Source organism: Oncorhynchus nerka, linkage group LG3 (assembly GCF_034236695.1).
Source record: "Oncorhynchus nerka isolate Pitt River linkage group LG3, Oner_Uvic_2.0, whole genome shotgun sequence".
In the NCBI taxonomy this organism is placed as follows: Eukaryota; Metazoa; Chordata; class Actinopteri; order Salmoniformes; family Salmonidae; genus Oncorhynchus; species Oncorhynchus nerka.
Genome location: NC_088398.1, coordinates 42,778,403 through 42,794,341, shown reverse-complemented (window position 1 = coordinate 42,794,341; position 15,939 = coordinate 42,778,403). Strand labels below are relative to the sequence as shown.

General features: G+C 49.4%; 1 protein-coding gene across 1 annotated transcript in view; it reads right to left on the bottom strand.

Annotated features, from left to right (window-relative positions):
- The window catches only part of LOC115108233 (formin-like protein 2), an 80,701-nt gene that overhangs the window by 4,677 nt on the left and 60,085 nt on the right, over positions 1–15,939 (bottom strand). The window contains 18 exon segments of the mRNA XM_065011980.1: positions 3,902–4,040; positions 6,573–6,671; positions 6,789–6,890; positions 7,115–7,278; positions 7,719–7,848; positions 7,983–8,063; positions 8,180–8,248; positions 8,474–8,708; positions 8,992–9,194; positions 9,491–9,615; positions 11,957–12,058; positions 12,061–12,096; positions 12,099–12,131; positions 12,450–12,756; positions 13,049–13,150; positions 14,064–14,213; positions 14,512–14,622; positions 15,508–15,582. Coding sequence (XP_064868052.1) covers positions 3,902–4,040; positions 6,573–6,671; positions 6,789–6,890; positions 7,115–7,278; positions 7,719–7,848; positions 7,983–8,063; positions 8,180–8,248; positions 8,474–8,708; positions 8,992–9,194; positions 9,491–9,615; positions 11,957–12,058; positions 12,061–12,096; positions 12,099–12,131; positions 12,450–12,756; positions 13,049–13,150; positions 14,064–14,213; positions 14,512–14,622; positions 15,508–15,582 — 2,263 coding nt within the window.

Below are 15,939 nucleotides of genomic sequence, written 5' to 3'. Positions count from 1 at the left end.
GCTTACTAAGATATGCTGCTAATTGATACTGCAGGCACAAAGGACGAGTAAATCAAAGCGTTTTATTTTTCTCTCTGTTTTTCTGTCTTAAAAAAAACACCCAGGCTGCTTTCCAGAGTGACTACCAGCATGAGCAAATAGTGCCAACCACATTTTTCACGAAGACTTAGTTATCACAAACAAAAACCCAACAAGTGTTATATGTTGAATAAAAAAACAGACCAAAGAACGGCATGCATTCAGCCAGATACATGGGCATGGGACGTGAACTCAACTGTAAGTTATGAAACATTTAGAAATACTGAGGCCTGTCCCTTTTTAAATGGCTCAACAGCAATTCAGGACATGTATCTGGCTGTGTGTTAGTTGCACACAACGGAAATGAATGTGACATCCAAGTCCGAGAACGCGTGTCAGAAATGAATCATTCATGCTTCGTGCAACACGTTAGAAAGGTGACCAGACAAACCACAGAGAGTCATGTGATACGAATATGATCCAGCACCAAAGAGTTTGAGCCGAGCACAAGGCAAGGGAAACTGGAGATCTGGTCCAGGGGCGTTTACATATAACTTACAAGGCTCAGAATCAGCCACACATAACGCCCTAGACCAGAGCTAGGGGGAACTGGGAACGGGGTATTGTGGGTTTGAAGCGGGGGAAAGCCAGAGGCATGCAGGAACCCAACCAACAGCACAGTAATACATGAACACAACACTCTGTTTTCATGATGGACAGATGAACACAACACTCTGTTTTCATGATGGACAGATGAACACAACACTCTGTTTTCATGATGGACAGATGAACACAACACTCTGTTTTCATGATGGACAGATGAACACAACACTCTGTTTTCATGATGGACAGATGAACACAACACTCTGTTTTCATGATGGACAGATGAACACAACACTGTTTTCATGATGGACAGATGAACACACAAGCAAGGTATAATGCCACAGCCATTTTAAAATAAGTCAAGGCTATCAATACATCAAAACTGACAATTGATGAATTACTATATAATTATAGGCAAAAAAATACTCTGCTATGCTGATTACAATACTGACTAGTATACGATATATACTGAAGCAGAAGTTTTACTATATAGTAGAACTACTAGCACTAATACTAGTCAGCATAACATGTAGGAGTGTAAACTTCTTGGATGATGGCCAGTGAGATCCGTTTCGGTCTAGGACGCACTTCCTCCTTTTTAACAGCAGAGGGCACTTGCCTTAATGTCCCATTGACATGTACTCTGTAACGCTGCTGTATTCCTTGTACTGTATAGAGTGAGACGTGGTAGATTTCTTACCCATCTCACCCTCCTCAGGGCAAATGTCAATAGCCTGGCTGACTGCTAGGAGCATTTCTGTGACATTATGGTTTGCTATGGTTGGTGACACAAATGGATGAGGTTGAATAACGGGGATGACTCGCTTCATGCAGGGTAACGGAGGGGGCATCGGAGACTCCTCCCACAAACCGCTTCCTCCCCCTGCTAGAAGGGGCGGAGGTGGTGACGCCGACACACCACACCACACACACGCGCACACACACGAGTGACAGGGATAACACAGAGTGAGAGGGAACACAACACGCTGTGAGAGTACGGAGAAAGAGAGAGACGAAGAAGAAGGACAGCACAGTATTTACAGCGACCTTTCAGAGAGAGAGTTCTAAGCTTTAGTAATGGTTCTCCTCATTGCGAGCGGGCTCGCAGAAGAACCGAGAGCCCCGTTTGGCTGTGCGGGCGGTAAAGGGCACTGTCTTCAGCACTGCATTGAAACAACAACAACAACAACAACAACAGCCAAGATACGACAGTAAGGAGTAGCACACATCTACAGGGTTTTAGCACAGGTTAGCACACCCTACAAAGCATCAGAATACTGGAGCAGAGAGACACTAACACATTCTATAGAGGATTACAGTCTACAATAGGCCTTCAGGGCTGAACTTTCCCAATCCCGCTTGGAGGATTCCTGGACTTCCTGCGTATCCCCTCCTGATTCCGGGAATCTTCCAACTGGGAAAAACCTGGGCATTTTGGGGAAATGTCCTTGAATTTTGCGCCCCTAGGGCAATTATACTGTATCTTATGGAGCGCCAATGTTAAAATGTTACAAGACAGGCTTTTAGCTTGTCAGCTAGAATACAGTTATGTGTGATTGTTATAGAGAATTAGTGTTAATAGTATTATATATGCCAAACCACACAGAATGTAAATGGCCTACGGTCGTATGTCTTCTCTGTGGAACAGAGGGGTCGTGTATTTTAATAAAGCAGATCAATACATGGGGCTGCATCCCCAAATTGCACCCTATGGCCTATATAGTGCCCCATAGGTCTCTGGTCAAAAATAGTAGGGAATAAGTTGCCATTAGGGACGTAACCATGGTATCTGGTCCGGGAGACTATACCCTCAGCCCGGCCCGTCTACACCCCTAACTGTCACAAAGCTACGACAGGATAGCAGACATTACTATCACAAAGTTACGACAGGATAGCAGACATTACTAACTGCTACAAAGCTACGACAGGATAGCAGACATTACTATCACAAAGCTACGACAGGATAGCAGACATTACTATCACAAAGCTACGACAGGATAGCAGACATTACTAACTGCTACAAAGCTACGACAGGATAGCAGACATTACTATCACAAAGCTACGACAGGATAGCAGACATTACTAACTGCTACAAAGCTACGACAGGATAGCAGACATTAATAACTGCTACAAAGCTACGACAGGATAGCAGACATTACTAACTGCTACAAAGCTACGACAGGATAGCAGACATTCCTAACTGCTACAAAGCTACGATGCTATAGCAGACATTACTAACTGCTACAAAGCTACGACGGGATAGCAGATATTACTAACTGCTACAAAGCTACGACGGGATAGAAGACATTACTAATTGCTACAAAGCTACGACGGGATAGCAGACATTACTAACTGCTACAAAGCTACGACGGGATAGCAGACATTACTAACTGCTACAAAGCTACGACGGGATAGCAGACATTACTAACTGCTACAAAGCTACGACAGGATAGCAGACATTACTAACTGCTACAAAGCTACGATGCTATAGCAGACATTACTAACTGCTACAAAGCTACGACGGGATAGCAGACATTACTAACTGCTACAAAGCTACGACGGGATAGCAGACATTACTAACTGCTACAAAGCTACGACGGGATAGCAGACATTACTAACTGCTACAAAGCTACGATGCTATAGCAGACATTACTAACTGCTACAAAGCTACGACGGGATAGCAGACATTACTAACTGCTACAAAGCTACGATGCTATAGCAGACATTACTAACTGCTACAAAGCTACGACGGGATAGAAGACATTACTAACTGCTACAAAGCTACGACGGGATAGCAGACATTACTAACTGCTACAAAGCTACGACGGGATAGCGGATAATGATCCTACGGACATTTGAGCCGGCTCCGAGTGTCTACGTTAGGCTAGCTGGATGGTCAAAGCATGTTTCTACCGTAGGATCAAGGTGTAGTAAAGCCTTTCGGATTGACAGTTCAATCAGTTCCAGAGTTAAGAGGTACTTGTTAGCGGTTTAGATACCCAGTGTTAATGATCGGATTGGAGCAGAGGAGAGGACCTGCATGCAGAGCGCCCGGTGTGTAAGTTTGTGTCTTAACCATGCTAGCCGTACTAGAGCAGGGGGAGAGCTTCTTCTGCACAGGCCTGCCTGCGTGTGTGTTCGTGTGTGTAGATGTGTCTATCTGTGTGCGCATGAATGTGCGTGTGTACACATTTGTATGCGTGTATTTATGTGCACGTATATAAGTAAGGTGTGTGTGATATGTAGAACTGATGGTGATTGGCCCCCCGGTCCTGTTTACCCGTGATGATGTCCTCGATGGCTCCGTCCTTTCCCTCGTAGACGTGGCGGCTGCCCGTATCCTTCACCTGCTTCTTCCTCAGCTCAGCTATCACCTCCTGCTGCTGACTCCTGCCCCGGGTGTTCTTATGGGACGGAGACTGGTGGTGAGACACACACACACACACACACACACGAGTAGTTTACTCCGCTGTACAAGCTGGTCCCTAATGTGTCCACTAGAAAGGTTATACCGTCTATATTATATATACTGTTTATGTTTACTAACTGGTTCTATTGACTGGTTGGTTTACTAACTGGTTCTATTCACTGGTTGGTTTACTAACTGGTTCTATTGACTGGTTGGTTTACTAACTGGTTCTATTCACTGGTTGGTTTACTAACTGCTTCTATTCACTGGTTGGTTTACCAATTGGTTCTATTTACTGGTTGGTTTACTAACTGGTTCTATTTACTGGTTGGTTTACTAACTGGTTCTATTCACTGGTTGGTTTACTAACTGGTTCTATTGACTGGTTGGTTTACTAACTGGTTCTATTCACTGGTTGGTTTACTAACTGCTTCTATTGACTGGTTGGTTTAATAACAGGTTCTATTTACTCGTTCGGATTACTAACTGGTTCTATTGACTGGTTGGTTTACTAACTGGTTCTATTCACTGGTTGGTTTACTAACTGGTTATATTTACTGGTTGGTTTACTAACTGGTTATATTTACTGGTTGGTTTACTAACTGGTTCTATTCACTGGTTGGTTTACTAACTGGTTCTATTCACTGGTTATATACTTGCTGATACTGACTTGATGTGACACACTAGGTGTCTGTCTGCAGTACTTAATATAGCTGCCCCAACAGCAGGAGATGATCCTCCCATCATTAGTCCTGGGGGATGAGGGAGAGGGTGAGAAGGGACGGGGAAGGAGAGCCTACCTTCTGGGAAGAGGGGAGGAGGGAGAAGGAGAGGGGGAGAAGGGAGGGGAAGGAGAGCCTACCTTCTGGGAAGAGGGGGAGGAGGGAGAAGGGAAGGGGAAGGAGAGCCTACCTTCTGGGAAGAGGGGGAGGAGGGAGAAGGGAGGGGAAGGAGAGCCTACCTTCTGGGAAGAGGGGAGGAGGGAGAAGGAGAGGGGGAGAAGGGAGGGGAAGGAGAGCCTACCTTCTGGGAAGAGGGGGAGGAGGGAGAAGGGAAGGGGGAAGGAGAGCCTACCTTCTGGGAAGAGGGGGAGGAGGGAGAAGGAGAGGGGGAGAAGGGAGGGGGAAGGAGAGCCTACCTTCTGGGAAGAGGGGGAGGAGGGAGAAGGAGAGGGGGAGAAGGGAGGGGAAGGAGAGCCTACCTTCTGGGAAGAGGGGGAGGAGGGAGAAGGAGAGGGGGGGAGAAGGGAGGGGGAAGGAGAGCCTACCTTCTGGGAAGAGGGGGAGGAGGGAGAAGGAGAGGGGGAGAAGGGAGGGGGAAGGAGAGCCTACCTTCTGGGAAGAGGGGAGGAGGGAGAAGGAGAGGGGGAGAAGGGAGGGGGAAGGAGAGGCCTACCTTCTGGGAAGAGGGGGAGGAGGGAGAAGGAAGGGGGAGGAGGGAGAAGGGAAGGGGAAGGAGAGCCTACCTTCTGGGAAGAGGGGGAGGAGGGAGAAGGAGAGGGGGAGAAGGGAGAGGGAAGGAGAGCCTACCTTCTGGGAAGAGGGGGAGGAGGGAGAAGGAGAGGGGGAGAAGGGAGGGGGAAGGAGAGCCTACCTTCTGGGAAGAGGGGGAGGAGGGAGAAGGAGAGGGGGAGAAGGGAGGGGGAAGGAGAGCCTACCTTCTGGGAAGAGGGGGAGGAGGGAGAAGGAGAGGGGGAGAAGGGAGGGGGAAGGAGAGCCTACCTTCTGGGAAGAGGGGGGAGGAGGGAGAAGGAGAGGGGGAGAAGGGAGGGGGAAGGAGAGCCTACCTTCTGGGAAGAGGGGAGGAGGGAGAAGGAGAGGGGGAGAAGGGAGGGGGAAGGAGAGCCTACCTTCTGGGAAGAGGGGGAGGAGGGAGAAGGGAAGGGGGAGGAGAGGGAGAATGGAAGGGGAAGGAGAGCCTACCTTCTGGGAAGAGGGGGGAGGAGGGAGAAGGAGAGGGGGAGAAGGGAGAGGGAAGGAGAGCCTACCTTCTGGGAAGAGGGGGAGGAGGGAGAAGGAGAGGGGGAGAAGGGAGGGGGAAGGAGAGCCTACCTTCTGGGAAGAGGGGGAGGAGGGAGAAGGAGAGGGGGAGAAGGGAGGGGGAAGGAGAGCCTACCTTCTGGGAAGAGGGGGAGGAGGGAGAAGGAGAGGGGAGAAGGGAGGGGGAAGGAGAGCCTACCTTCTGGGAAGAGGGGAGGAGGGAGAAGAAGAGGGGGAGAAGGGAGGGGGAAGGAGTGCCTACCTTCTGGGAAGAGGGGGAGGAGGGAGAAGGAGAGGGGGAGAAGGGAGGGGAAGGAGAGCCTACCTTCTGGGAAGAGGGGAGGAGGGAGAAGGAGAGGGGGAGAAGGGAAGGGGAAGGAGAGCCTACCTTCTGGGAAGAGGGGAGGAGGGAGAAGGAGAGGGGGAGAAGGGAGGGGAAGGAGAGCCTACCTTCTGGGAAGAGGGGAGGAGGGAAAAGGAGAGGGGGAGAAGGGAGGGGGAAGGAGAGCCTACCTTCTGGGAAGAGGGGGAGGAGGGAGAAGGGAGGGGGAAGGAGAGCCTACCTTCTGGTCCTCCTGGTCCAGCATGGCCTCCTGCTCCAGAAGCTTCTCCATCATCATCAGCTCTGCTCTCTTCCTTTGCTCGTTGTCCTCCTCCGCTTGCTGACAGAACACGCACATATTTAGACAGAGGGCTCAAACACACAGCCGTACCAGCGCCCTGCGTAGTGTGTGGGTGTGGGACATGACGGGTGTGTAAGAGAGCAATGCCAGTCTCACCCTGTAGGCCTTGACGAAGCGCACAAACACCGGGAAGAACACGGACGGGGGCGTCGTTTTGGAATTCTCGCCGAAGAATTTGACGGCCTCGTCGAAGGCGTCCTGTCAGAGACAAATAGCACATTTTGCATTTGTTGATCTGTCGATCATAAAGGTAATAGTTTGATCAAACCTATATAAAAAGGAGCAATCTGGGATTGGTAAATGCATTTGAAAACTTTTGGATAAATGACATATAACCATTGATTCTTGAAGAATATCATGTATAAATGCCTTGTGAGCGTCGCCTTAATTGCACATGACAAATTCAGCGAGGTGAGGTTTACCAGCGCGATCTTGGCTTCGTCCTGCAGCTTTTTCAGCTTGCCCTCGTTGTGTGTGATGAAGTCTTTGAGCATGGTGTTGTGACCGTGCATGCTATACTCTCTCTTGGTCAGGTCCATTCCCCGCTGGAGCTCCTTCACATCCAGCAGAACGTTCTCTAACGACACTGAGATCACACACACACACACACGCACACGCATACACAGATACACGCACGCAGAATTGGATACAGTTTGAAGCGGCGCGCTCCCCATTAAGGAGGGCCATACTGCACATCTCCCTAGAGCAACACACAGCGTGGAGGAGCCCCAACAAGGGCACAACATCATCACCCATTCTCTGAGATGATGGCTGTGGATACAGCGCAATGGAAATGCCTGCAGACCAAAGATAGGCATCAATCCTGTCCAAATCCACCGCCACGACTGATCATTTAGGTGGCATGTCCTAAATAGCGCCCTACTCCCTATTTTAGCGCACGACTTCCGGTCAAAAGTAGTAGCGCTATATAGGGAACGGGGTGCTATTTGGGACCCACACTAGGATCTGCAGTAGCATCGTCAGCCCTTCATCGCTGCAATCACGGAGCTCCACGGTGAACCGTACCTGCTGCGGCCTTCTCCACGTAATGCAGTTCGTTGTAGAACAGATTGACCTGCTGGTACTTCTCCTTCACCACATTGGCTATGTAGTGCAGCAGAGTCATTTTCCGGTCTGTCGACTTGGTGTCCAGTAGCTGGGGGGTTCAAAAAAGAAGAAGTGTGAAGACAGTGCTTGCGTCCCAAACGGCACCCTATGGCCTACGTAGTGGACTAGTAGCAATCCTAAAGCACGTCATGCACTAGCATTCGGGAGAAAAGAATCTCCTACCAAATCTAAACTCTGCAGCTTGAAACCGTATACTGCTCCCCGTTTGCTGCTGTTCATGTAGTTTCCGAGCGCCAAGATGATCTGAAGAAAAAGAGCATATTAGAACAACACAGAAGGCAGCCAGGAACAATATTTTCAACACATTGTTCAGCGCAGGATATTTCCGACGCATAGAATTTCTGCAACGAGTCGCTTACCTCGAGAATTTTCTTGAGTTTCTGCGAGGACTTTATTGACACAGATGCTGCGATGACCGCATGGAGTTGCTGTGAAGAACAAGAGAGAAGGAAGTAGAACTAAAGTCAGAGAAGAGGAGGATAAGTCAAACTCAAAAAAAGCCAATCCTCCTCTCCAGTCACCTACAACCTGAAACAAATCCTTATTTTGTGCACTACTTTTGACCAGGGCCCATATGGCTCTGTTCAAAAGGAATGCACTATGTAGGGAATAGGGTGCCATTTGGGGCACATCCATGGAGTCCCGGCCCTCACCGGCGTCAGCATCTGTACGCTCTCGCAGAAGTTGCCAATGAAGGCCATGATGGTCATCTTCTGCATGAGTCGCTCGATCTTGCTGAAGTGCATCATGAAGCGGTCCTCGTCCGTCAGCGCCTCCACGGGCTTCCTCTCCTTCTCGTACTGACGCATGATCTTCACCTCGCTCTCCGTGGGCAGGAAGCGCATCAGACACTCCACATAGTCCACCGACAGGGTGCGCAGGTCAAACCTGGCGGGGGGGGGTTAACAGTTAATATGGAGACTGGAGACATAGACACACACGCTATGCAGACACAACCTGTCAATAAAGGCTAACAAGCACACACATGCACACCACCATAACCAAATGGACCCTCATTTATAAAACTACATAGGTAAAGAAGACAACAAGAAATTGCATCCCAATTGGCACCCTATTCCCTACATAGTGCACTACTTTTGAATAGCGTTGTGCACCATATAAGTAATAGGGCGCCATTGGGACGTAACCCGAAGAGGCCACTGTGTCTTACAGCTGGATGGCCTTGCAGATCTCCTCAGGGGCCTTTCCCACTTTCCTCAGGGTGATGGCCATGTTCTTGGCCCGGTTGGCGTCCAGCAGTGCCACCTTGTTGGGCCCCTTCTGGATGACCTTGGTCTTGCTCATGATCAAATCGATGGCCGGGCCCTGGGCTTTCGTCTTGAACATCTCCTCAAACTCATCCACGTTCAGGTCCTGAGGTTGAAGACACACATCAAATCAAATCAAATTTCAAATCAAATCCAATGTATTTATAAAGCCCTTCTTACTGATGTACAGAAAGCCAGCCTAAAACCCCAAACAGCAAGCAATGCAGGCGTAGAAGCACAGTGAGCAGTACAGTGCATCAAGTGAGAGGGTTTGAATCGTAAGCAACCTGCCCTGTGGTGAGCGGCCTACACGTTGTTTGAAGTGCGGTAGACCATCATAGCTTTAATAGTAGTTCCGAGTGTGAAGTGCATACACGTGGGGACGAGTGGAGGGTTCCCTACCTCCAGTATCCTCTCGTCGTCGATCTCGTTGAACACAGTGCCGTTGATTTGGTTGGGCTTCAGCGCCACCCAGTTGAACACGGGCAAACGGAACTTGGTCTTGATGGGCTTTTTAATCTTCACGGCTGCACAGTGAAACACAGATCAATTATTCAGTAAAGCACTCCATCCGCCATGTCCATCATCACGCTCACAAACACACAGTGCAAGGTCGTGTGACGGAGGGGTAGACAGGGTCGGCATCCCAAATGGCACCTTATTACCTTTATAGAGCACTAACTGTGACCAGAGAACGTATGGTTCTGGCCAAAAGGTGTGCACTATATAGGGCATAGGCTGCCATTTGGGACGTACCCAGGATTTTATGTGACTGGAGGTGGTGTCACACATGGAGATTCCTCCCTCTGCTGTAACAGGAGGCTTAAGAGCCCATTCATTAAAATCCCACAGAGAAAGCTGGAGAGGTGCTCTACAGTTATTTCCATAGCAGGGCCTGATGTGCCCTGGCTAGCTCTGTACTGCTAGCCATAGCCACTACAGTTTATTGATTTAACCTTTTTTTAACCAAGACGTTGCATTCAGTAGTGGGCCCAGAATAGAGCCTTGGGGTACACCAGATTGAGTTAGCTATGATATTGAATGTGCATATGGCCAGGCTTGTCATCCCTGGCACAGTAGCAGATTATGTTTTTATAGACTAGGATTATGACCATACTCGTGATGCCACGAGGCACAGACAGACTGACAGAGGTACCGCCGGTGGCGGGGCAGAGAGATAAGGATTAGGACCGGAGAGTGTGACAACCAGGGCATTCCAGGCCTGTGCAACACTCTCCTATCTTACTATCACCATCAGCCTGCCTGCAGCGGCACGTCAAGGTGTTTCAGCATACAACAACAGACACTACCAGACATCACAAAAAAACACACACACACGTTACAGTACAACAGGGAGACCATGCAGGAGTTGGAAATGTGGCATTTTCAGTGCTTTCCCATCACAACTGTCAAGACTAAGTCAGACTGTACCTTGTCTCGTCCCATTACATTTAGCAGGCTAAGGACCAGCATTTCAGGATCCCGTAATGTTGACAAATGACTGTTACCAGGTGTCCATGTACTGTGGTCCATGTTTTGTGGGGAGACTGTTGTTTCATATTTTGGTGTGCCCAATACTTCTACAGTCCAGCAGTGAAAAGTAAAGAATATTTGGGGGGGAGTTTGCCAACAGTCGTCAGCGAATTCAAAGAGAATGCATGAAACAAAGAGTCCAATTTCATTCTTGGCTAGACTAAAATAATATCAATGTAGTGCCTAGGGCATGAGTGGCCATCTCTTTACGTGGACCTTGTTCCTCTCTGTGTGTGTGTGTGTCTGTGCTTTCTTGCGTGCGTGTGCGTCCATCTTCACATTTGAGGTTGAGACTAAAAATACAATTTCCAAACAAATACTCGGGGGGTAAAACACAACCACATGACAGAGAAAACCTACAGAACAGTTTGATGGGCCCCTCTGGTTTGCAGAAAACAAAAGTAGAGAGAAAACAACCAGAGAAATCATTGAGAACAAAATAACATTGTGCTTCCATTTTGAAGAGAGAAAGAGAGATTAGTCAAATAAAATATCCCCACTAGACCAAACCAACCATTCCTTTGTGTGTTCAAAACAAGCTTTATACCTCAACGTGTACTAATGCTATTACTGTCATACTGCATGGTAGATTCTTTAGACAAGAGTCACATATTCATAGTGACCGGTCAAATTCTGTAACGATCTTGTGCTACATTGCAACTCTGTATCAACTGGTCAAAAGCTGCAGTGATAGGTTAGGGAGGTGAGTGACCGGTTAAGGAGGAGGCTGTCCCATCAGCTCTGAGTCACCCATGGCTGCCCAGTGTCCAGATGGCCCTGATATCCAGGAAGTCAAGCAGCTTGAAATAGCTTCGAGTAAACAGCATCGGACACACTGATCAAGGAGGACTGCTGTGACAGGAGGAAAGCAGGGTAGAAAAGGCCTAGAGGATCTCAGGAGGCTTGGCTCCTGTTCTACTGCTGTCAGTCATACCCACACAAACAGACAGACTGCTCAGCCAATGAGGCGACACGGTGTCCACGTAGACAGTGAATTTAGAAGCAATGGAGAGCACACGGGTGTCCTTTCAGTGACCTATTGTGATAAGGGCTGAGAACACTTGATAACGACCGTTCATAAATGCATCGAAGGAGGGTTGTCATTGAGATCGCTGATAGCCGACACCGCCAGCACACATCGACAGAACGAAAGCCTATCATGAAAACACATCTTCCATTGTCTGCTACAGTGTGATTCATCCACATCCACACACATAGTGAGCGTCTCAAATGGCACCCTATTCCCTATGCAGTGCACCACAAAGGGAATAGGGTGCCATTTGAGACGCAGGGGCAGTCTCTCATGTGGGCGGCGTCTGAGTGTGAGGACCTTACCTGCTAACCCTGAGTTGAAGATGACGGTGGGGGATCCACAGCCCGGGAGCGGGGGCCATGGGGGTGGAGGCGGGGGCAGGGGAGCAGACACCTCCATGGGGCCGGGGGAGGCGGAGGAGGAGGGGGCGGCGGGGGAGGGGAGGAGCGGCGGGACCAGCCAAAGGCCCATTTGGCACTGGAAGAGAGGGAAAGAAATAGAGAAGAGGGAATGAGAGAGAGAGAGAGAGAGACAAAAAAAGAGAAAGGGAATGAGAAAGAGAGAAACAAAGCGTGGAATTGAGAGGACAACATGCCAAGTGCTCTCTCCCTCCCTCCCGCTCACTCTCTCGGCTATCTTTCTCCAGCTCTGCCTCTGTGTCTGTTTGTCACAACTCAAATGCCAGAACAGCAAAAAATGTAAGGGCATGTTGTGAAACTAGCAATCCAGACTGTTTAGCTACCGTCTGGGACTAAACAGTAAACCTGGACGGGATTGGTCTAGAACTCCACCTACCCGTCCCAGGCACAAGCGGTGGGGGAGGAGGAGGGGGCATCCCCGGGACCCCATTCGACCCCATCGGGCTGACCGTGCCCCCGTTATAGACCCCTGGCACGCCAGCCACCAGCGGGCCCCCGGGGGCGGGCGGCGAGGGCAGGTTGGAGATGTCCCCGTCGCCCTTCTTCTGGATCGTCATGGTGCCCTGCTTCTCCAGCTCGTGGATCTTCTTCTCCAGGTTGCACTGCCTCTGGATGGCCTCGTCCTTCTCCTTCACCATCCGCCGCAGCGTGTGCACCTGCGAGTTGGCGTCCTTGTACACCTCCTGGGTGACGGGGAACGGAGATGTCAATGTATGTACGCAGACCAGGGGGCGGTTTACTATGAAGGCATCTCAGAGTAGGAGCGCTGACTCACAGTATAGGGATCAGTTTAGCCTTTTAGATCACAATAAATAAGATCGCTCGGACGGGGTGGACCTGATCCTAGATCAGCACTCCTTAGAAGCTCGATACAAACAGGCGTTGAGAATGATCGACCTGTGTCTGTCTAATAGTGTTATTCACCCCCCCGTTGATTTAGGCCACGGGGGTGAGTTGTAGGGGAGTGAGTCTCACCCGGATCGAGTCGAGCTCCTTGTTGCGCGTCATCAGCTGTTTCTCCAGCTCCACGATCTTGGACATGGCCTCGTTCTCCGTGTCCTGCAGCTTCTCCGTCATCTGGGAGAGCAAAGGTCAAGGTTCAACGTGGCATGGACACACAAAGAACTGTGTGAGGGTGTTGTGCATGCAGGAACAGCCATGTACACTTTTGTAAATAACCGTGTAGGCTAACGGGACGGATACACCGGTATCCCGATATGGCTTGCTCAACAATATCATATCGAATGATCGATACTGGTGCTCATCACTAGTCACAACCCAATAAAAGTGGTTGTAGCCCTTAACACACATGTATGCAAGTCATATCACACAGGGGTGTATTACATAGAAGGTGTATGTGTGTGCAAATCATGCATCATTTGACATCAGCCATGTGTTGTGACACTCTAAGGAAACATTAGCCATCAAAGCATTCATGTCAAATGCCCTTCCTCTGGAGTTTGTGGACACCCTGATCTGAACAAAAATGTGGACTTTTCTAGAGTTAGGCTAGGAGGCCCAGAGGCCATTGGGCAGTGTGTGTGTCTCTCTGACTGTGTGTGTGTGTGTGTGTGTGTGTGTGTGTGTGTGTGTGTGTGTGTGTGTGTGTGTTGACGACTGCTAACTGAAAGCATGAGACTAATCTAAAGGGCCTTTGAGAGAGAGGCATGTGATGGAAAGCCGGTGTGACAGAGATTTAAAGGCACACTGTACATGCTGTCAGATCCCTCTCCGACACTGCTGTGCAGCGCAGCACGCTGCCATCTGTACGGCATCAAATAGTAGTCAGTACGTCAAAACAGACTAGATACAGTCACTAGAAGAGGGCAGACTGGGTTCTTATAGGGGGGCGAAGAGATGGGACTGAAGTGGTGAAAGAGCAATTGAGGATTCAGAAAGTAGGGACGGGTGGAGTGAGTTAGTGAAAAGTGTCAAATGCAGTCAAGGGATGGAGACAGGAAGTCTGCGCGTGGTTGTCGTGTCCTCTCACATGTGACATGTTCTCCTCCAGCTCCTCCACGCGCTCCAGCGCGGCGTTCTTGGTCTCGGCGTCCTCCAGCAGGGTGCCCACGTCAAACACGTTGTCTAGGTAGGCCTGGATCTGCACCGACAGCTTGTCACTCTCCGTATGCTTCAGCTTCTACACAGACAGACGGGAGAGGCGAGAGGAAGAGTCAGTGAAACGCATATGACGCGTAGATCCATGTTGTTACCATATACCCCACTGTTGAACAGCTTCTTTATATATTTGCGGTCTATAAATCTACTGTACGTCTACCTCAGATCAAATCAAACTGTGTTTGTCACGTGCTTCGAAAAGCGACAGGTGTGGACTGACAGCGAAATGCTTACTCCACAAAATAGTAGAAAAAATAATAACGAGGAATAAATACACACAAAGAGTGCCGATAACTTGGCTATTTACGCAGAGGACTTACATCCAGGTAGGTGTCCAGACAGAGCTTGGTGAAGTCGTACTGCAGGTGAACCCGGAAGTTCATGTCCTCTACCGAGTGGACCACGATGTTGATGAACTGCATACACGCCACCTACAGGCACCGGCAAACATTAAGAAAAGCATACAGAGTGAATTTCACACCAAGCGAAACCAAAAGCATCCAATGCATTTACAGGGGGACGCATGTAGCGTACGTCTCAAATGGTACACTACTCCCTATATAGTGCACTACTGTTGACCGGAGCCCCATTGGCCCCGGTGAAAAGTAGTGCTCTTTAAAGAGAATAGGGTGCTGTTTGGGACTCATCCACAGACTCCAGGGCCTGTAAATAAGCGTGTGCATGGAAATGATCTGGCTGCATCCATCTCGTTACATGGGCAGATGAAGGGAGTCACGTCAGGCCGTGTCCCAAATGGCAGCCAAATCCCTACGTAGTGCCCTACTTTTGACCAGGGAATTAGGGTCCCACTTGGGACACGGCCTCCTCAGTCTAATGTGCGCAGTGGAGTGTCACCGTGTCAGTGCATTCTCCTTGCTAATACTGTCTTAATGGACTTCCTTAAGAAGCTCAGAGTTGACTGTGTGAGAGACGCCAGGCCCCGTCTGACAAATCTGTTTGCTTTCGTGCTTGTGTCAAATGACTGGCCCGCTACCAAATGGCTCAGAGTTGACTTGTGACTGGTTGGACTCTCATGCACACACGGACCAATGGGGAGCCTCGGAGGGGAGGCAGTGTGGCACATTTAGAAAAAACATGTATTTTGTTGACACACACCACACAGCATGCTGCCTCATCCATTTCTATTCAAACATATTAGTAGGAACTCTGCGGCAAAACAAACGGAGTTGGCGAGGATTCCGCACGCGTGGTTGGCTAATGATAGAATTAATTCAATGGCAAGCGACAGGGTCTGTGATTTCAGGATACGATGTAGCCTAGCAATCGATAGCTAGTCCAGTGGAAATGTTGTGTACCATAAAGTCGATGTTGTTGTCCATGTCCTTGAAGTGTTCCATCAGCCTCTCGAACCGCTGCGTCTCAGCACACACCTGCCAGAGAAACAATCAATCGTTCATTTTGTTATTGTAATAAAATAAGATGCCATTTGGGAAGCAAGCCTTATCCGTTGCAACGAAACATACATATTACCTCAGGTTGAGAAAGGAAATGTTTCTGTCATACCCATGTATTGTCTCCTCACACCCTCCCATCACTTTGACTCCCTCCCTGCTAAAATATGAAGCGGAGCCCCTGACATAGGGCTTCTTAAACACACGCGACCTCATTTCTCCCACTGCGATTACCATATCTACGTCTCTGAGAGAGAGGGAGGGGGAGGGGGAGGAGAGCGAGAGAGAGGGAGGGAGGGAGGGGTGAGAGGGAGAGAGAAAGAGAGAGGGTGGGAG